At 31.8% G+C, this 21,924-nt stretch overlaps 1 protein-coding gene across 1 annotated transcript in view; it reads right to left on the reverse strand.

Annotated features, from left to right (window-relative positions):
- The window catches only part of LOC149551124 (MADS-box transcription factor 27-like), a 91,357-nt gene that overhangs the window by 51,958 nt on the left and 17,475 nt on the right, over nucleotides 1-21,924 (reverse strand). Inside the window, exon 2 of the mRNA XM_089789635.1 lies at nucleotides 17,361-17,436. Within this exon, the coding sequence (XP_089645761.1) occupies nucleotides 17,361-17,436 (76 nt within the window). The remainder of the gene's footprint in view (nucleotides 1-17,360; nucleotides 17,437-21,924) is intronic.

Raw genomic sequence — 21,924 nt, forward strand, 5'->3', positions numbered from 1 at the left:
CAAAAGTCATCATCTAAGCCATTGTAAGTAGCTCTTAATGCAATCAAGTTACCTGTAACCTCTTCCATGAGATTAAGGGTTGGATTTGGCACTGGTGGCTCATCTGTAGGAAAAAAAATTGTTTTTGTTGATTTAGAGGGTGTGGGTTTTATATTTCTTGGTTCCTCTGAAGTGCTCCCTTTCTCATTAATAGATGCAACTCCTTGAAGATTTTCTGTCAATATTCACAAAGCCTCTCTAGTTTCTGCCAAACTATCCACTATTTGCTTTTGAGTATTTTGGATGTCTTGGAAGAATTTCTTTGCCATCTCATCTAGATCAGCCATACGTTTTCCTTCCTTAGATTTTTCATTTTTACTTTCAACTAGAGGTTTGATCAAAATTTCTTTATTCTTTTCTCGCTGCAAATATCTCTTTTCTCTTTCACTTAGTTGCATGCAAACTTCTACAAACCCTCAAGCTGGCAAGATCATAGCTCTGATACCACTAAAATGTCCCTTTTCTAATTTTATATTATATTTAAAGCCTCTAATCAGGTTTTTAAAATCAAACAACCAACATTTCAAAGATCCACCAATTTTTCAATAAAACCCAAATTGGGTATGCCTGAAATAGTGCCAAAAACTTCACAGCTTCACATATTATTAATAAATCTGAAAGTGGACATTTTTACAGAAATTTAACTAGCATAATGGCCTAAAAAATGGAATTTTTAGATCTGTATAACATTTATGCAACAACTCCCAAATGGAGGACAAAAACAATGGTCATCGGGCTCTCGAAAATAACACAAAATAGCCCGAAAATATCACAAAAACACTAATAATCTATCACAAAAGTATAACCATGACCAAATAAAAATATTCAGCCCTATTTTAACATCTAAATGTCTGAAATATAGTAGTGACCCAAACTGATAAGAAATACTCAACCGGAAACACCAAACTCTTACAAAAAACACACTCGAAAACTCGCAAATTTGCACTGTTCAACACAAGGGAAAACTCTGCATGAGCTTGCACATGGAATGGCTTTAAAATCCCATCCTTAGCCTTCTTATAAACCTACAAACTCCCATCCTTGGGTCTCCTTCTCTACAAGTTTGGCAGCCTTTGAAGAACAACAAAGCAATGAGCAAAAATCAAGTTCTAGAATGAGCCCAAAATGCCTCCAAATCCCTTAAAAGAGGGGATAAACCTAACTCACATCTAAGAGGGGTTAATAAAAGATATTTTAATAATAATTTTTATTTATTAGTCCATTGGTTTCCAAAGATTAGCCCCTCTTGCTGAAACTTCACCTTTTTGGGCCTGCCTGCCTTAGGAAAGATTATTATTTTTAATTATTTGAAAAGAGGACATGAAAAAGGGTCAAAATCTATTTATAACTCACAACTTGGCATGATTTTTTTGATCCCTAACTCATCTTCCAACATATGTGGCTTGACCAATTCTAGATACTTCTAAATGTTAATAATTTCCCAAGCATTTCCTTTATTTAGCATGATCCCAATGATTTTAATTTCCACTTGCCTCCATTTCATTTAATGATCATATATCATCATTAAACTATAATGCAAAGAAAATATTCAATTCCACCCATGTTTCCATTGACAACTATAATACAAAGGTGGAAGAAGGTATCAATTCAAATTTGAAATTTGACTGCTAGCTTGGTATTTTAAAAAATGCAGGTGTGTACAAAATACACTATCCTAGTCCATTAAGGCATAAACAATGACTCTATCTACTAGTCTTAAGTTCAAACCATTATGCTTTGATCTCCTAGAAGTCTGCAATAACATGTTTTCCTAGTTCTATCAACTTGACCATCAACTTCTACTTGACGTCCTCCTCATCATTCTCATATCTCTTGGAATTGGTCACTCTAAAACCTTCAAAGGCCCCTAGAAGTGATATGATTTCTTTTATTGGCTAGTTGAGATACCTAATCTGTGTCTCTATTTTATTAATTTTGTTAAATGTTAGTAGAAAGCCAACCTACGAATGGATTTTCTTCACATTGAATTGCCTAGCCATGTTGATGGCTAGAAAAATAGCTTGGGCTCCAACTCTGGCTTCATTATTTGTTCCCTCAAATAGATTCTTAGCCACTGCTGCAATCCTTTCAAATCCCTTACTACAAATTCAAAGTTTAATTTAATCCATCTTTTCTTTGAAGGATTCTATTGCTGAGACTCTATGTGAACAACTAAAAAAAAAATCACTTAAAGGAAAATTAAATTATTTCATTTAATTTTTTGCATAGGCACACAAAAGTGTAAATAAGTTAAAAATCTGGTTTTTATTGAACTATTAAACTATTTCTCTAACTATGCATTTTTAAATGAAGGTGTTAATTTGATTAGTTAGAGTAGATAATCATATGTTTGCAAGATACATTGATGCCATACAATGGCTAGTTGATATAGACTTTCTCGACTTGATTGTAGAAAAATTGAGTTCACCTATAAATATGTTGAACAATTCTCATTGTTCTAGAATTCTTGTGTTTTATCTCTAGGTAGACAATGCATTTGGGTCTTTGGGATTCTTAAAAAGCTTGCTAATTTAGAAAAAAAAAAATTGTTAAGAAGAGTCCTCTTGAGGTACACATTAATGCAATAGAGACACTCTATGCTATAACTCGCTCAACACTTTCTACTCTTGCTACAAAGCTTCCATGCCCAAGGTGTGAACTACAACATGGATTTTTGTACAGTTTAAATTATCTTTTATATTTATCGGTAGTGTCTTTGACATATTTATATTGATGTGCAATTTTGTGGGAAGGCTTTTTCACCATGCTTTAGAAGATTCACAATTAACATCTTCCCTAGTGTATTCTTTATTTGTTTGTATCTCTGTGTTGGATACAAAGTGATCAACAACTAGTAGAGGAGGTGGTGGTTGTGGACACCATATTCTAGAGTCAATTTTGTTGCAAATCCTGAGATTGTGGATGGCATGCTACAGAGACTTGGTAAGTGTCATTGAGATACATATCTTCAATTGTATGGTAATTTTTGATCCTTCCAATGCAAAACCAAGGCTAACTTAATTTTCTTTTCTAGATAAATGATTATTTGAAGACTTGAGTTTGATAATATATGGCAAGCATTACTACATGCAGATGATGTGGAAGATTAGGAACAATTTGTAAATGTGGATAGTCTTATTTATGAATAAATATAGGAAGTGCCTTGTGAATAATAAATGATGACTTTCCTTGTCTACTTCTTGAAAGCTCTTTATTGAAAATTTTTTTTTTTAAATTCCAATGTTGCAAGTGATTTGCTGAAGCTTTTGGATGTATCTTCTAGTGAAATTTTTCTACCCATGACATATGGCCAACTCCAGCCTCCTTTGGGAAAACATCATCTAAAGGTTTATTCTTTTTCAACACATGTTCATTAGTTGTAATGGGAAAAAAGCTATTTTGTGGAGGTGGGGTAGTGAATCAATATAACAACAAACTTTACTTTTCCAACTTAATATCATAAGCATATAGCTTAATCTTAAAGCCTGATCATTGTTGCATATTAACTCAAATGAAATCTAAGTCTAATGAAACACTGATAGGGAATGAAATATAAGTGGAAACACCAATGGTATAAAACCATGATAGATTAAGGCTTTTATATAAAATTTACAAAGTTGGTATACTCAACTTACTAGAGGCAACAATAGCTGATTCATTTCTTGAGACTTCTCCTCACTAGAGGCAACAATCCATCATTCTATTTGTGAGAATTTTCCCACTAGAGGCACCTATATCTTGTTATTTTAAAATCATCAACCTCATTCTTTTAGGGGGACCAAACCTTCATAGGGTTAAAAGTACTAACCCATTATTCAACTTTCCACCTTATTAATGTTGCTCCTATAATAGATGATGGATAAATTTTTCTTTTGGAAACTATTATTATGGTGACTAGAATCTTCCACAAAACTGATTACAATCTACTCAAACATTTATAAAGCTGTCATATTATTTCTCACAATGTTTTCTTAAATATGCTTCATGGCACTACTCCAAATTCTTCTCTATTTCTGTATGAAATCCTCCTCATTGTTTTTCTCTTCTATAATATGATATATCACATATATTTCCTATATCTACTCAAATACCTATCATAATCTTTCCATACAATCCTTTATAATTTTTAAATAGTCTTTCATATATTCAATATAAATTTGTATAGTCTTCTATATGCTCCTCATAAATCTATGCATTCCAGCCTTCATGAATCTACAATAGTCTTCTATATCTTATCTTCATTAGATTTGCACTATCTTACTTTTCAGCAGTGTTCTTGGTAGTCTTTGAACTCACACCATTGTTTCTCACACTTATTTTGATCTCTATTTTGCTCTTTTGGAGTGATCACTTCAATCTTAATCATTAGTTCAGGTGATTCCATACATAGAATATTCTTCTTACTATGTGAAGTTGCAAATTTATCATATTTAAACTAATTTTATAATGATCATTTCCTTGTTGCTAATCCCTTTTTCTTTCTAAATAAATAAAACCTTGATTACTTTTGCTTTGCTAATCATTTTCATTATTAGTTTTCATAAGGTAAATCACTACCTCAGGGAGTAGCCCCCCATATAAAGGTGGATAATATAGAAGATTACAAATATGGTCAATAGCTGGTGAAAGAGGAAAATGAGTCCTTAACTTTGCTCAAATATCCTATTTAGTTGCTCTATGCTAAACATTGTATCTATCCCTGCTAGGAAGTCAATGAAACTTTTCATGTCATGTTTTACAATTGCCTTCTTGAAAAGGGTCTACACTTTTCCATTGTAACTTTCTTCCATTTTTCTTGTAGTATGAATAATTAATCATTCTTCTTTTAATATTTTTATCCACTAGTAATCGCTATCTCATAATTGGTAATCACCATGCATTTATTCAAGATGACTTAATTGAAAAATTCATGTGAGTTTGCCAACTATTATTTTGTGAATTGCACATTTGTTTCTTACATTCAAATATCAATACTTTGTATTGCAACCTTTACCTTATAAAAGACTACAATAATGATATAATTTATACTATGTTAGTTGGGAATAATAGATCTGTCTTTGCCTAAATCACTACCCTCATACCAGTTCTAATTCTCTTTGATTATTGCCTTCTAAAGTTACTCTTTATTCAAAATTGTTGCATCTACAACAATTCTTTACTTCTCTTGTAAATAGGTCCATTTATACTGCATAATGTTTGTAGTTGATTCTTTATTTATTCTACTTCTCATTCTTGTTCAACGTCACTTCACTTTGGCTTATTGTTTTCACATGGTGCAAAGATAGTAACTAAGTTTTGTGTAAATGTAGGAACTTTCTAGATGCAAATTATTCTCACTTAATTATTCTTTTCACAATTATATAGATTTACTTTCTTTATTTACTTGCACTTGAATTTTCATTATTCTTTTTTAGGAGGAACAGAAGCTATAAACACATTAGTGATCCTTAGTTTTATTCAAAGAATCTTGAAGAAAAATTAAGAAGATTGCAATGTAGTCTCTATTTTTAAATCAGCTATAATAGGATTAAAAAAGACATTTGATATTATAAATCATGAAGACTTTGTCAATATCTATATTTTAGAAAAGGAATAATTTAATAAGTTTATGATTCTAAAAAGCCTTTAAAACTTTATAAGGTGTGCTTCAAATTCCATTTCTCATTCTAATGGTATTTATGATCATCATTATTAGGGTGCCAACAAGCTCAGTTGGAGAGGACATTAGGCTACAAAAGAGATTGAATTTGACATTGAATCGAAATCTATAATGTTGTAGCAAGTGGAGAAAATTTCAAATTCCATGCAAGTGGCAATAGGACCTAAGATAATCTATGATTGAAAGTTATAGTGATTTAATGCTAGTGGTGTTATTTAGTAGGGTTAGATTGGAAGTATCCATGCCAAGTATTGTGTTGTATTTCTTATTTATTTTGTTGACTTATGAAGGGCTAGACTATGGTTATTGAACAAAGATATGGATCTCTAAAGAATACAAATGATGACAATACTATTAAAAAAAAGTATCAATTTCAGTTATAAATTTAAAAATGTTGGTGCAAATCTCATGACATAAGTTGCAAGTACAACATGTTGCAGTATATGGTAAATTTGTGTGTTGGGATTTTATTTATTTATTTATTATATAATATCTTGTAACTTATATACTTGTTGATTTCATATTTAACAATTATTTTTGAGTCACTGATATTTTTGGTCCTTGTATTAATAAAAAAATAAATGAAGGTGAGGTGCAACTGGTTGAAACTACTAATTCATTCCAGTATTCAGCCATAGTGTAGAATGTTCCAAGGACTTTCAACCTATAAACACAAACTATCATGCCCCTTTCTTCCAAATATTTATTTTGGAATGTCCTGCCAATTTTGTGCTCTATGGATAGCTACAAGAGGTTCCTATATTATCTTGAATGACCAGAGAGTATTTTTAGGTTGCGTCTTGGAGATGTATGACTTTCCTTAGGTTTTAGATGCTTTCTCCATGGTCAAGTTATTCATTTATTTTATTAACCTATTAATCATCATGACAAGCAAATTCAAACTAATATTATATAGCAAGCACATCACATTATGAAAAAGAAATATATCATGCGAGGTTGAAAAAATTATCAAGGGGGTTGTTGTTCTTAAGGTTCTGAATTAACTTTTTTTTTAAATATATATTTTCTTAAGGTTTTAACCTTGACTTTTCAAATTTCCTAGCCCTTAAGAGGTTTTTTTTCAATTCAAATTTTTAAAATTTTATGTTCAAGCCCATGTTTTAATACAAGAATAACAAGAAGTTAATGATATTTGGCATACCTAGTTTTTTTTTCAGTATATTGGTTGAGCTAATGAGGTAGAAGTTGAGGAGAATAAAGGAAGAGTTATATTAAATGTTTTAAATGCCACAATAGAAGTAGTAGAAGAGGGTACTTTTCCAGATGAACATTTTCCCAATTAGGGTATACAAATATGGCCACTTAGGATCTAAAACATCGTTTGAATTAAGTGATGATTACTTATTTCAAGAATTTCTAAAAGTGAGTGTTTCCCCTATTTACACATCAAAGGAACTAGATAAACTTCAAAATAAGTATAAATCACTAAATAAATGATTGGGATTAGCTCAAAAGATAAGAACCAAGGCAATGTAGAAAGTTACACATTGAATAATCATTCTTTAAAGGGTGCTAGCTCAATGGACGAGCACCTGCTTCAGAAGTAGATGGATGGTGGTTTGATTCAATGTGCCCTATTATGACCAAATATCACTACTAAATATGCTAATAAATATTTGATCAAATATACCACTACATATGCTACTAAATATGTGACCAAATATAGGATTAAATATGAACTACAAAATATTTGAACAAATCAACTATAAAATATACAACTAAATATGTGATTAAATAAAATACTAAACATGTGATGACCCACATCATTAAAAATACTACTAAATATAGTACTATATATACTACTAAATATATGACTAAATCAAAGATCAATTAAATGACTAAAATTTCTTAGTAGCAAATTTATTATTGTTATAAATGATTGGATATTAACTACTATTAGTCATATGACTAAGTTTAGTCACATATATACAAGTTTTGATTGTTTTTTGATGCACGAGCATCCTAAGGTTTTTAGCAATTTGCATGTTGGAGGTATTTTGGCTAAGTTTTATGGACTCAGTCACCAAATAGTGGTTCTCGGTCATAGAAGGGCGTAGTTGTGGCTAACAAGCTCAATCATTGAAGAGGCTTAGTCATTGAAGGGGCTTGATAGATATAGATTTCTCGACACTCTCTATGTACTCAGCTTGTATAGGTTTCTTGGCATTCACTATAGTGCTTGACATATTTTGGTTGCTCAGCATGCACTAGGAGCTTGGTGATGCTTTTGGTTTGGATAATGCTCGGCTTGGTTTCTTTGATGCTTGATCTAGTCTTGGTTCTTGTAGGTACCAAGTTGTCTATGAGACAATTTTTGGTAATTCATTCATTTTGTAGCAAACTTTGGGTATTTAATTTGCATTGTAGCCAACTTATGGTTCAACATATATTTAGTGTAAGGGTTTTTATTTAATTTGTAATTAATAGGGCCCAATTGTGGCTTAGTTAGGTATAAGTAGGGGATCTTGTGGAGTCTTTAGTCATGGTGATCTATCTTGGAGAAGAGGATGCAAAATTTCAAGAGCTAGTAGTTGCAGTTTGAAAACTAGGAGATTGCTTGGTGGGCTAGTGAGCACAAATTAAGATTTCCTTGGAGGTTTCTACCAGAGTGTGGATATAAACTAGCTTAGATTAGGATTATGAGTTGGATCTTGTGGGATCTTGCAGAACTATTTTGTATTTTTTTTGTATTTGGCCCTAACCCAGAAGGCCTTACAACAGGGCATATTACATGTAAATAGTTATATTTATGAATAAAATATTGTGATTTGGTATTAGATCTTGAATTGTTGTTTCTTTATTATTGTGCTTCCACTGTATGGTTATTTATAGGGATCCAATTTACCTCCAATAGGGGTACCCTTTGATTCTTGTTGCATCAAGTGGTATTAGAGTGAATGTGTTCTTGAGTGTGTGGACAGATTTCCAAACTTGAGGTAATTTGCACCAGGATTTGGGTGAAGGTTGGAAGAGAAGATTGGCCTATTAGAGCTGGTTGATCTTCTTTATTTGTGGATCTATTGCAAAGGGTTTAAGAAATCTTGGAAGATACTTGAAAGAAGATTGCACCAAGGAAATTGATGATCCATGATGTTGTAAAAGAAAGGATCTAAGAGAATATTGGAGCAAAATTTAGATATGAGATTGCATTGATGAAGAGTGACATGATTGCTGAAATTGTGAGTGCTTTAGGTGGTGTACCTAGGAGATTGGGTATTCATGATGGTTATGAGGAATTTTTTGAAGACTTTTAAATTGTCAGATCTAGTGGTGAGGATAGAACTGATCATGTGGAGAAACCTATTAAAACTAGGGTTGGTCAGTTTGCTAGACCTAGATCTTAGTTGAGGCTGAAGCATAAGATGGAGGTTTGTAATTTTTCATGTACTTTAACTCCTAAAAACCTAATTGATTGGATTTTTGAATTTAAAGACTATTATGAGCTTGAGGATATCGAGGATCCACTTAGAGTGAGGTTGGCACAAACTAAGTTGAAAGGACATGCTACTCTTTGGTGGAAAGAACTGCAAACAGACAAAGAGGATGAAGGTGGAATTAAGATCACTAGATGGAGGCTAATGGTAACTAATTTGAAGGCTAAGTTCATTCCTATTGATTATGAACTTGATTTGTTTAAGAGATTGTAGAATCTGAAACAAAAGGATATGACTATGAAAGATTATACTGAGGAGTTCTACAAGTTGACTATTTTGTTAGAGCTCAGAGAATTATCAAAGGAGAAGGTAGCTTGGTACATTAATGGTTTAAAATTGAATATTTGGGTCAAGGTTGGTATACTCAATATTTCTTTGGTTGAGGATTCTAATAAGTATGCTCTAAAAGTACAAGATAAGTTGAAGAGGAAAAGTCAAGGTAATGTTAGAGGGAAGGAGAAGTAGGATAGCTTGGCAAAGGTTGAACCAAGTGTAAAAGATGAACCAAAACCTATGGATCATAAAAGGAGTATAGGTGGAGGTGAGTTTAGAGGTAGTTGTTTTAGATGTTCTAAATAAGGGCATAGATCATTGAATGTCCTCATGGCATGATAATTGTTTTTCTAAATGAGGTTGTAGTCTAAGACAATCAACCTAAGCAAGGAGAGAGTTTTCTATCTTGGCAAGTATTGATTGGTCAGTTGGAGGACTAGTTTGTGCAAGACTTGTTGTAATTCTAGTGCTAAATTCTACAATGTGATTGTGGATGGTGTTAATACTGGTAACCTTGTTGCTGAGGAGATGGTTCAAAAACTTGGTTTGAAGAGAATGAGACATCCTTATCCTTATAGGATTGGCTAGTTGCAAGGTAAGAATTCTTTGGAGGTGAGGGAGCAAAGCTTTTTTGATTTCTAGATTGGGTAGTATAAGGATTAAGTGTCGTGTTATGTTGTAGACATGAACAATTGTCAAATATTGATTGGTAGACCTTGGCAGTATGATTGCAGAGTTGTGCATGATTGTGTCAAGAATTTTTTTATTGTTAAGAAAGATGGCAAGAATCATTCCCTAATTCCTTTATAGAATGAAGAGTTTGGTGGGAGGAACCTAAGTATTGGTAGCTAAGTTGAGTTGGTAGATTTTGACAAGGTTAGAGACCAGTGTGGAAAAAAGATATACAACACACCTAGGATGGATGTGAAGAAGAAGAAGAAGAGAAAGGGAAAGTGTGTACAAGTTGGAGGTATTTTGGATAAGTGTTGTGAACTTAGTCAAAACAGTGGTGCTCAGTAACTAAAGGGTGTAGTTGTGGCTGAGGAGCTTGGTCATTAAAGGGGCTCGATCACTAAAGGAGCTTTGTAGATGCAAATTTCTTGACACTCTCTGTATGCTCAACTTGTATGGGTTTCTCAGCATTCACTAAAATGTTCAACATATGTTAGTTTCTCATAATGCACTAGGAGGTCAACGATGCTTGTGGTTTGGTTGATGCTTGGCTTGGTTTCTCTAATGCTCAATCTGATCTTGGTTCATGTAGGTACCAAGTTGTCTATGAGCTAGCATTTGGTAATTAATTCATGTTCTAGCCAACTTTGAGTATTTAATTTGTGTTGTAGCCGACTTGTGGCTCAACATATATTTAATGTAAGAGATTTTATTTAATTTTTAATAATCTGGGCCAACTTGTGGCTTATTTGGTTATAAGTAGGGGGTCTTGTGGAGTGTTTATTCATAGTGATCCATCTTGGAGAAGGGATGTGAACTTTGAAGAGCTAGTAGTCATGGCTTGAAAACTAGGAGATTTCTTGTTGGGATTAGGATCACAAGTAAAGATTTCCTTGGAGGTTTCTACCAAAGTGTGGATCAGGACTAGCTGAGATTAGGATTGTGAGTTGGATCTTGTGGTATATCTTGCAAAATTATTTTGTATTTTCTATTGTGTTTGGCCCTAATCCTAAAGGCCTTACAGTCTAGCATATTGCATGTAAACAGTTACATTTATGATTAAAGTATTATGATTTGGTATCAGATCTTGCATTGTTGTTGCTTTGTTATTGTGTTTCGATTGTGTGATTATTTGTACGGATCTAGTTTACCTGCAATAGGGGTACCCTCAGATTCTCACTACATCACTTTTTAGTCACATATTTTTGGTTTTGTACTAGTGCCTTTTTGTGGTTTATTCTAATACTACTAAAGTATCAGACTAAATTTATGTGGTTTACCACACTTCCTTTAGAAGGTCTATCACCTAGATGTAGTATGAAGTATCACCTAGGCTCTTTTGGAAGACCTTCTCATCCAATCAATAGGTACTTCCCAACTTCTTTGGTAAAATCTAAAACATTATTTAGATACCCTTTTGGGAGTTCTTTCTCCACATAGCTTGATCATTTAGTTATGATATGTTTAGGGATCATTTGTTATCCTTTGGAATTATTTCCTTGTCTTAATGGTAAATTGAATTGTATGGATAAACACTTACAAATATTGAATATTGTCTATAAAATGAATATCACAATTGAATATTTTATGTAAGTTTGGAATGAATATTATATACTAAGCTCATGTAGTTTGTTAATGAATTTTTTGGTTAGTAGAGATGCTTAGGGATCTTTGGTAGTTGATTATGTTAGTCTTCTATTGCATTATTATGTAGTAGTAGTTGTTGTTTTTTCTTCTTAACTAATAAAAAAATATTAGTTTTTGTTTATCCTTGTTTGAAGGATCTCTAGCTGAGGCATTACAAACACTATAAAATGCATGAACTCTCATATACATCATAAGTACCATAAAGAGATGCAAGAAGCATAATATTGAAAAGGATAGTCAAACACAAAAAGATCATCATAATGCAAGATATCAATTAACCAAGAGAAGACATATATAAAGAGAAAGATGAAAAGAATCTAACTCCAAAAAGGGCACAGTTCAGATACAACAATTATAAAGAAAGGTGAAGAAGAAAATATAAGGATATAACTCCAAAATTAAAGAAGAGAGTGTGCCAATTTTACCAATTTATGTATGATTAGAAAATGGAAGAAGAAAAATCACATAGTAATAATGGGGGGAGACCAAGATCCAACCATTTTGATTAAATTAGATTGATATAAGAGAAAATATTAGTGTGAATCTTATGGTTAAAAATATGAATAACTTGGATTTATTTCCCTCTCACCTCCACCTTACATGGGTTTGAGAAAGAAGATAAATAAATTAATATTCATATCTAAATTATGGAAATAGAAAGGGAGAGATCACATACATCACCAAGTACAAACATTAAAATAGGCTATCAATGATCTTAGAAATTGCTACAATTTAGGATTGAGGCCAAAAAATGAGACAAATTAAACCTTGAAATTGCCCAACAATCTTTCAAGGGTCACCTGGTTACTATTGAAGTATCAAAGGTGAGCTCGTTAGCCCTAAAGGAATGAATGTGACACTAATCTCAACTTCCCAATTTTGTAAGGAGTCAAAAAGGATATGGATCAAATCTGTAACATGTTCACTAATCCAAGATCTAAAACCTAAAAAATAAATGATTTATTTATTTTTAGTTGGAGGGATGGGGGGTGGTTTCCCCTAGTAAAACCCCAATTTAGGAATTAACCTAGAAATGAAATAAATATAGAATCCTAGCAAGTAGTAGTGTTAGATCTAACATAAGACAATGTAAATATATGAATATGCTCTTGAAATTGGAATATAATCAAATATGTAGATGTAATAGCCTTGACCCAACTTCAAAACCCCTAGAGAGGAAATCAAAGTGAAACCAAAACTTTCACGAAAGAATTTGATTTAATTCCACCTTATGAATGTATATCTTTAGATGATGAATGTAAAAGATGCAACAAAGGATCTTGAATATATGAAGGGTGATCTTGAATGTTGAAAATGCTATAGAAGATCTAGCATAAACTCCTTCAATATCTTCAATGTATGAATCCTCGACCTTAAATGGAAAGATAGCTTAAATGCCTTGAAGTCTTGAAGGATGATTGAAAACTTGAAAGCTTGAGTGCTTATGTATATGAAAGATGAGATGCCAAATGGAGGAAATGGAAGGGCTTATATAGGGTTCAAAATTGACTAATTCCCAAAGGGAAACCTACCTAGAGATTAACACCGCAAAGTTATCTAGAGTGTAGTGCATTCCTAATTGGTTAGGGGTCCACTACATCCCTAAAAATCAAGGCCTAGAACCTTTGTGATCCCAAAAAGGGACTTAGATCCCAAATATTAGGCACAAAATCTGAGATATAACTATTTTGGTACATATAGTAGATTCCAAGTATTTATGTGAAGGGAAGGGAGGATCTAGGAGGATAGATCCTACCTCAACCTTAACACCATGAAAATATGAGCTTTAAAGAGGATCTATTATGTTTTACCCTAATTCCACCTAGGAGAAATGATAGAAAAGGGAAGAACTAAGGAAAGGCCGAAGGAGATTGTTGATCTTGCATTAAATGGTTGGTAAATCAATAGTAAATTGGAACGATTATAATTTTTAACATGGTATATTATGTTAAAAACTTATTTGTATATATTATATTTTGGTATCATTTTAATATCATATTAATGATAAAATTGAATAAAATATATAAATATGTATTTGTATGTATGTATGTATGGATGTATGTGTAAAATTTATATGTATGTGTATCTATATATGTAAGTATGAATGTGTATCTATATATCTATGTATCAATATGTATCTATATGTATGTATCAATTTTGATAGTAATATCACATTTTGACTTTTAACATAAAAAATCTCCTACTTATCAATTAATGAGATAAAAGTTCTCATAAATGAGAAATACTTAAGTCATAATAGTTCTTTAAGGTTTCATGAATATGGTAGTAAGAAATGTGGGCTTAAAATTGGAGGAAACTCTAGAATGGTTAAGCACACTTGAATCAAAATAATATGGGAATGGGGAACCTCCTTAGAAGGCTTGATGCTTGACCCTACTAAGCATCGCCTAGATGCAGTGAGTGTTAAGCATTCCATTAATTTTGATGAGAGATAGTTTTTTGTTAACCACTAATCATGAAACATAGGTCAATGAGTTTGATAAAAAACATACATATGTGTATATCAATGAAAATATCACAATTTGACATCTTGTGGAAAATGTCTCGTATATATCAATTTTAAAGTTTAATTCTTAAATATACTTAACAAAAACATATCATTTAATCATTTACTATAGGTAAATGAATAGGAATAGGTAAGATAGGAATGACAATGGTTTTAGGTGATTGAGGAGTGAATTATATCTTCTCTAATGAAAATCTGGATTATGAAGATGGTTATTATACTCTTGTCTATGTATGGTCATGTTAGAGCATACAATTTTCTATTATTTTGTGGGGTCTTTGTGTATCTTTGGGTAATTTATCTACTTCTTGTTTCTACATTGGGGTGGATAATTTTCTTTAGTTCTGTTAGGATACCTTCTTCCCCTTTCTTCATTGAACTCAACTGATAGGCTTCTTGCAGGCTCTGACATTTGTAGAAAATAGGACTCCATTGTTAGATTCAATTTAATCATTACAAAATGGTATTTTAGACTTTTTTTGTGGTTTTTTCTTATAAGGAAACTAATTTTCTATAGTCATGGGGTGTTGGCCCATTTTTTTGGTGTTTGAGAGGAATTCCTCTACATCTAAGAGGTTTTCTCATTTGATATATTCTCCGAGTGATGGTAGTATTAGTGTTTCCATTTTTTGTAGGGGCTTCTTCTCTACTTTATTTTGTTGTCTAGTTCCATAATTTGGGTTTTCTCTCTCCCTATTCATTATTATATTTCTATAATGCTTTACTAAGGGTTTATTTTGGAGATATTCTAGGTGTTAGCACTTATCTTTGGCAATAATTTTGTCTTCCCTTTTTGGTTAGGCTTTGTATGATGAACTTGGTAAAATCAATTAGTTTTGATTTTGCCTAGCCTTGGATGAAGTAGATTTGGTCTTGGAGGAGTGTGTCTTACTAACTCAAATTTTTTGTGGCACAAGGATTTCTCTGGTATTTGGCATTAGATTTCCACATAGTGTTGACTTGGTGATTTGAACCTCCTTGGAGATAAGTGACATGGATTAATAGCCTCCCATAAGTTGAGTTAAATCTAGCATTTGGATCAATTATTAATAGTTCAATGTTTTTATGCAATAATAAATGATTCAAACAATTGGTATCAAATCATTCAATTATAGGTTCAAGCCTTCTTTTAGTGGGTGCTAAAGGCTTAGTTGGTACTAAAGGGGAGAGTATTGAATTGGTTTTCAACTTCTCCTTGGAGATTTATGACATGGCTTAATAGCCTCATGTTGGTTCAATTAAATTTTACATTTTTATCAGACATTAATAGTTTGATATTTTATTGCAATTTAAAATGATTCCAACATAGAAAGAGTATTTTTATTTAATTTTGTGGAGGTGGTTCAACCTCCATTTCTATTACATTTTAAATTTTCTTATCCTATAGAACTTGAGTCTTATTTTCTTTATTGGTTTCAGACACCTATATTTTTCTTGAACTATTCTCTTTGAAAGCCAAGTGGATTGTAGAAGTCTTAAATGGTCTAATTTGTCCTTTTTCTATTTTTTTCTTAAGAGTGTGTGGTGTTTTGGCTTGTTTTGGGATTTCTATTTTTTTCTTTATTTGCCTCACTAGGCTTCTTGTTCATGGATAGATTCACATGCTTAAGGATGGACTATTGATGTGGAGTATTGTTATGTGATTATAATATGGTTGTTAATCATTCTTCCTTTATTTTCCTCTCTCTTCTACCTTGCTCATTTTATGGCATTTCCTATGGTGGAGAATTATGGCTCTAGAGATGTTGAAAATTTTAGTTTTCTTTCTGTAGTTTATTGTGATTGCTAGACATGGTGTTGAATTTATTATTTCCTCTCTCATTGGGTTTTTAATTCTCTATATATCTTATTAAGATGGCATCCTCTCATATTGATGTGACAAGGATTTTATTATGAGGGTTGTTGAAGGATTGGTTTGGTGATTCTTTTGTAGTTAGCATGTCAGTAATGGGAGCCAAGTTAAATCCCACAAGTTCTTTGATTGTTCTATTACTATCTAATATTTTTACTATGTGTGGAAGTTAAGCGAGCATGTGAAAAATCCATGCAATTTTGGGGATCCTCTCAAAATCCTATAATAGTTTGTGTACCATGTTAAATCTCGGTTACCAAATTCTTCATTTGGTTCTTCATTTCTTAATCTCTTTAAGCTATTTTATATGGCTATGTGAGTTAAGTTAAAACCCATGAAGAACCCCATATTTATAGTCATTTTTAAAAAATCTCTTAAGAGTATTTTTATGGGTTGGAGAATGTAAAAAAACCTCTTGATTGGATGGTTCATTTGTATACACTACTAGGCTAAGAGATAATGGAAGAAACCCTTGTTTCACTTTTAAGCTTTGATGAGCCTTAAACACTTCATGATATGAGGTTGAGACCTTTAGTGGTGTATTCACTTGCATAGCTATAACTTTGTATGATCTATATTTATATGCTAGTGAATATGTTTTGGTCATTGGTTGCTCTTTTGTAATGTTTTATCTATTTCCATTGACATCTTATCTAGGGTTCTATATCTTGGTCAAAATCTACTTGTTAAGGATTTTAGATCCCTTTAAACCCAATTTTTACCTTAATCAAAAACATATATTTAATAATTTTGTCTGAAATTTACTTAAATAATTTTAATTTTAATTTTGATTTCTTCTAGTTTTTATTTCTTGTAATAATCCTAGTAAATACATCTTAAGTATTGTATGTTATTAGTTCACAATATTAGTTAAAGTTGGTAAATTTATTTTTTGGTTAAATAATGCTTCCTATTAGAAATGAGTAAAATCAAAGTAATATGACTCTAAAAAATTGTATTCATTCACTATAATATAAAATATGTGAATTAAATTATGTAGAGAGTGAGAGTCAATTTGTGACTATGAGAGTAGAAAGAATGATTATATGTTTACAATAAAATATAACTAGTCAATATGTGATCCACCAGCTCTTTCCATAATGCACTAAAAATAATTAAATTATTTAAATAAATTTGTAAAATAATGCATGAATTGCATAAGTTTAAATACAAAAATTGTAATAAAATAAACATTTTTTATAAGAAGAAAATAGATATTTTAAGAAATTTTCTTACATTTTTATCTTGATGTTTGGCATGTTCCATAGTTGCATCTTTGGTAAAATCACATTTTTCCATAATTGCTTTCATGCTGCATAAATAAAAGATTAATAAATTATTAAACTAGAATATGTTTGATTGCATATTACACTATTAAAAATAATTAATATAATGTAAAACTAGAATATGAAATCTAATAATCATGAAAGTATGTGTATAACTAACAAAATCATATATATGCCTTAAAGTTAATAATTAATATGCATTTCAAATAATTAGACAAGATTATATATGAATTTGTATTCATGAGCTAAAATTTGATTGAGTAAAGATCAAGGGTAAAAAAGCATATGATTTAGTTTTCCCTTGGAGATTGTATTAGACCAAATGCTAAAGGATTGGGGTCCTACAATTTTCGGACTTAATTTTTTTTAATTGTGAAATGCCTCCTTTAGCTCCAAGCTAGATATCTAAGTGCTTTTCTATTTTTAAATTTTAAATGATAATAGGTTGGGATCCAACCTCACTTAATATATTAAAATATATACTTTGTAATCTCACATTTTAAATAATTCTTCAAAAGTAGCACGGTCTCATAATTTATGATTAAGTAAACTAGGAGGGATCCCAAGCCCTTACACCAATTCATAGGGAATGAAAAAAGGTAACACATGGGGAGTGAGTCAAAATATATCTCGAGAGGCAAAACTGGAAAAAGTTGCAAAGCAAAAATTAGAGCATCCGAATGTTTATCTCTTTTTGTTATTGTAGATATTATTTTCTTTCTAGTTCTTTTCCTATGGAATTCTTAAATTAGCCTTTATATTATATAATATTATATAGAAGCAATCTTTTGTTTCTCTAGGTTTCACCAAAGTAGAGTTCATATCCGGATCCACGAAAACTCAAGAAGTAGTGTGGTTAGAGAAGTTACTGGTTGGTCTATTTGCAAAGCCTCTAAAACCTATAGTCATCCATTATGATAGTCAAGGTTGCATCAATGATTGGGAAATTCCTAGTACTCCCACCATCTTGGTCCCACATGCACTAATTGGACCTAAAACTCTCAAAGAATATTTTCCATTTTTTGATTATATATCAAAAGATAGGAACAAAATGACCACAATTTTAGGTATTCACCTAATCTTGCTAGGTGTTGGTGCTTTTCTCCTCATATTTAAGGCTTTGTATTTGCGTGGCATATATTTGTTGGAAGCATGAATTTTGATGATACTTTTATGGGGGAGTATTGTAGAAACATGGTTAGAACATTATCATAATGGTATATTACATTCATGACTATGTTTGTCATTGATGTCAACATAGTAATTTTATGTGGTATTAGATAGAAGAAAAATGGTAAAGATCAATTTGGTACAAATATTTAGTTGAGCATTTTCACTAAGTGAGGTTAAAGGAGATTATACTAAGTGTCTAGTATATGCAGCTAACCTCAAAACAATAAGATATTAAGTCTAGAAGAAGTTATGCAAGTTTTAGTGATGACTGTTTTGAGATAGAGTTTACTAAGGCATGTTTTGGTAAATTTGTTACATCTCTTAGTAGATTTGTTATTCTAAGAAGCCAAAGTTAAATATGTGAAGAAGATGTTTTGAAGATGATGTATCTAATTCACTCATCATAATGTCACATGTAAGGAAAGTGACTCAAGTTACAAGGTGGAAGATTAATGTTATCACTAAGTGTAACATGTTCTTAATGAGGTCCTATAATAATTAATTGAGAAGGTGTAGTAGCTAACTCAATGATTTCTTTAATGGATTCAGTATAAAGGAATGACATTTTCCTTTATCATGCATGAGATTTATGAATTATTATAAGAAGCATGAAGAGCAGAATGCGAAGATAGTAGAGTAGAGCAAAGGTGAAGAGAACTTCATTGCCAAGGTTTTATTGTGAGATCTAAAGTTTGATACTTGGATCTGACATTTGTGACCTAGTCTACAAGGTCTGATAGTGATTGGTCTAGTTGACAAGATAGAGGAAAGAAGTTAAAGAATAGTACAAACAATTATTCTATAAGGAATAGTTGAAATATTAGTTGGACAGGGAGTTCGATGATCTTTTCCCATTAGCTATTAAGGCATTGGGTTCTTCTATCTTCTACAACTCTTAACAAGGTTTAAATCTCCTAAGAATGATTCAATGTCTCCTAACATGGACTCATATGTTCTAAATATTGTAATAGACTCCTAGCAATGTCCATCCTCTAACAAGGAATATTTATATTAATACATCATCATGTGGGCATCATTCCCACTACGGTTTTCCCTCTGATCAAGGGTTTCTCTAGTTAACATATCTAGTGTAATTGTCTATGTGTGTCTTTTTATGGTTGTTGTTTACTTTGATTGAATGGTTAAGATTATTTAAGGTTGATAGTTAGTGCATAATTGATTCACTCCCCCCCAGTTATATCAATGGACTATTGTTTCTAACAATTGGTGTTAGAGCATTAGGTACTTGAAGATAAAGTTTAACAACTTTGGGAGATCCGTGGTAAACATATTTAGAAAGGATAGCCCCAAATCTGATGGAGGAAATTTCAACACCCAAAAGATGGATCTTCTTTGTGAGAGATTAGAATTGTGTACAAAATTGAGCATTGAGTTTCTGGATAGAGGCACAAATAGATCCAAATTTGAAGAAGACATGAAGATCAAGGAAGGTATTGAACTGCTTACGAAAAGAAAACAAGAATGTATGAAAAAAATTTCTTGTTGGACATGTAATGTGTTTGCTCATTTTCCATCTACATGCCCTAAGAAAGTCAGGAAAATTAGAAAGAGTTCAATTTCTAATGAAGATGAAGAATTTAAAGCAAGTATGGAAAGATTCTTGAATGATTATGATGATAAGGATAATGAGCTTAAATTGGCTAAGAAAGAGGAACTATTAGAAGAGATAGCCTTGTTAACTATTATTGATGATTGTAAAGAAGAGGATAATTCTAGAATTCTTAGACAGAATGATGAAGTATTCGTTGAGACTAAAAATGATTTGTAGAATGAAGGAGAGAAAAGGCATGAAGAAAGCTCAGAACCTTCAACAGAGCTAAGAGTTGAGATAACAACTCCTACTTTTGGTAAGAATATGACAAAGAATCATCCACTAGAGAAAATCATTGGAAGCAGAGATAAAGGTGTGATGACAAGAAGCAAAATCAATGAAGAACTATGTCTAATATCTCAAATTGAACCAAAGAATGCAGATGAAGCATTTAAAGATGACTATTAGAAGCGACCTATGAAAGAGGAATTGGATCAAATAGTGAAGAATGACACATGGGATATAGTCCCCAGACTAGCAGACAAGAATGTGATAGGAACAAAAAGGGTATTCAAGAACAAGATGAATAAATAAGGTGAAGTTGTAAGGAACAAAGCAAGATTGTATGTAAAGGTTACTCATACAAAGAAGGAATAGACTATGATGAAACCTATTCTCCTATGGCAAGAATAGAAGTAGTAAGGTTATTCTTTGCATATACAACCATATAAGAAGTTCAAAGTGTATTAGATGGATGTCAAGTCAACATTTCTGAAAGGAGAACTTGAAGAAGAGGGATACATAGAACAACCTAAAGGTTGTCCTTTAATAGATGACAAGGACAATGCGCATATTGAAGAAAGCATTAAATAGCTTAAAGCAAGCACTTAGGACTTGGTATGAAAGGTTGAACAATCATTTAACAAAGCTTGGATTTAGCAAAGATATGGTAGATAGTAATCAATACTAGGAATAAATAGATGATGCATTGATGATTTTGGTAATATTTATTGATGATATCATATTTGAAGGAAATGAAAATGAAAGTGACAAGTTTGCAAAGGAAATGAAGAAGGAATTTGAAATTAGCATGATAGCAAAAATGAAATATTTCTTAGGATTATAGATTGTGTAGGACAAAGAAGGAATCTTCATTTCTCAAACTAAGTATTTGAAAGATTTACTGAAAAGGTCTGATTTGGAAACATGTAAACTAGTTGGAACACCTATGGTAACTGGACACAAGTTATCTACAAAGGATGAGACATCTACTATTGAGTAGAAGAAGTAAAAATCTATGATTGGAGGGTTGTAATATATGACTCACACAAGGCTAGATATAGAAAATGTAGTTGAAATTGTTGCAAGATTTCATGCTGATCACAAAGAAGCACATTATGTAGCAGTCAAAAGGATATTTAGATATCTTAAAGGAACACTAGAGTTCTAATTGTGGTATGATAGATCTATTGATTTTACTTTAAATTCTTATACTAGCATTGATTGGGTAGGCAACATGGATGACAAAAAGAGCACCAGTGGTGGAGAGCCTTCTTTCTTGGAGGAAGATTGGTTTCTTGGTTAAGCAAGAAGTAAGATTGTACCTCACAAAGCACAGCTGAAGCAAAATATGTTGCAGCAAAAAACAATTGTAATCAAGTTGTTTGGATGAAGCAGATGTTGAAGGATATAAGGATAGAATTCACTGAACTCATTTTCATACATTCTAAGACTAAGCACATTTCTATCAAATGTCACATGTTGAGAGAGAAAGTTGCAAAAAAGGAAA

The sequence above is a fragment of the Cupressus sempervirens genome, chromosome 6 (assembly GCF_028749045.1).
Source record: "Cupressus sempervirens isolate cs-2001-9-10 chromosome 6, ASM2874904v1, whole genome shotgun sequence".
NCBI classification, from domain to species: Eukaryota; Viridiplantae; Streptophyta; class Pinopsida; order Cupressales; family Cupressaceae; genus Cupressus; species Cupressus sempervirens.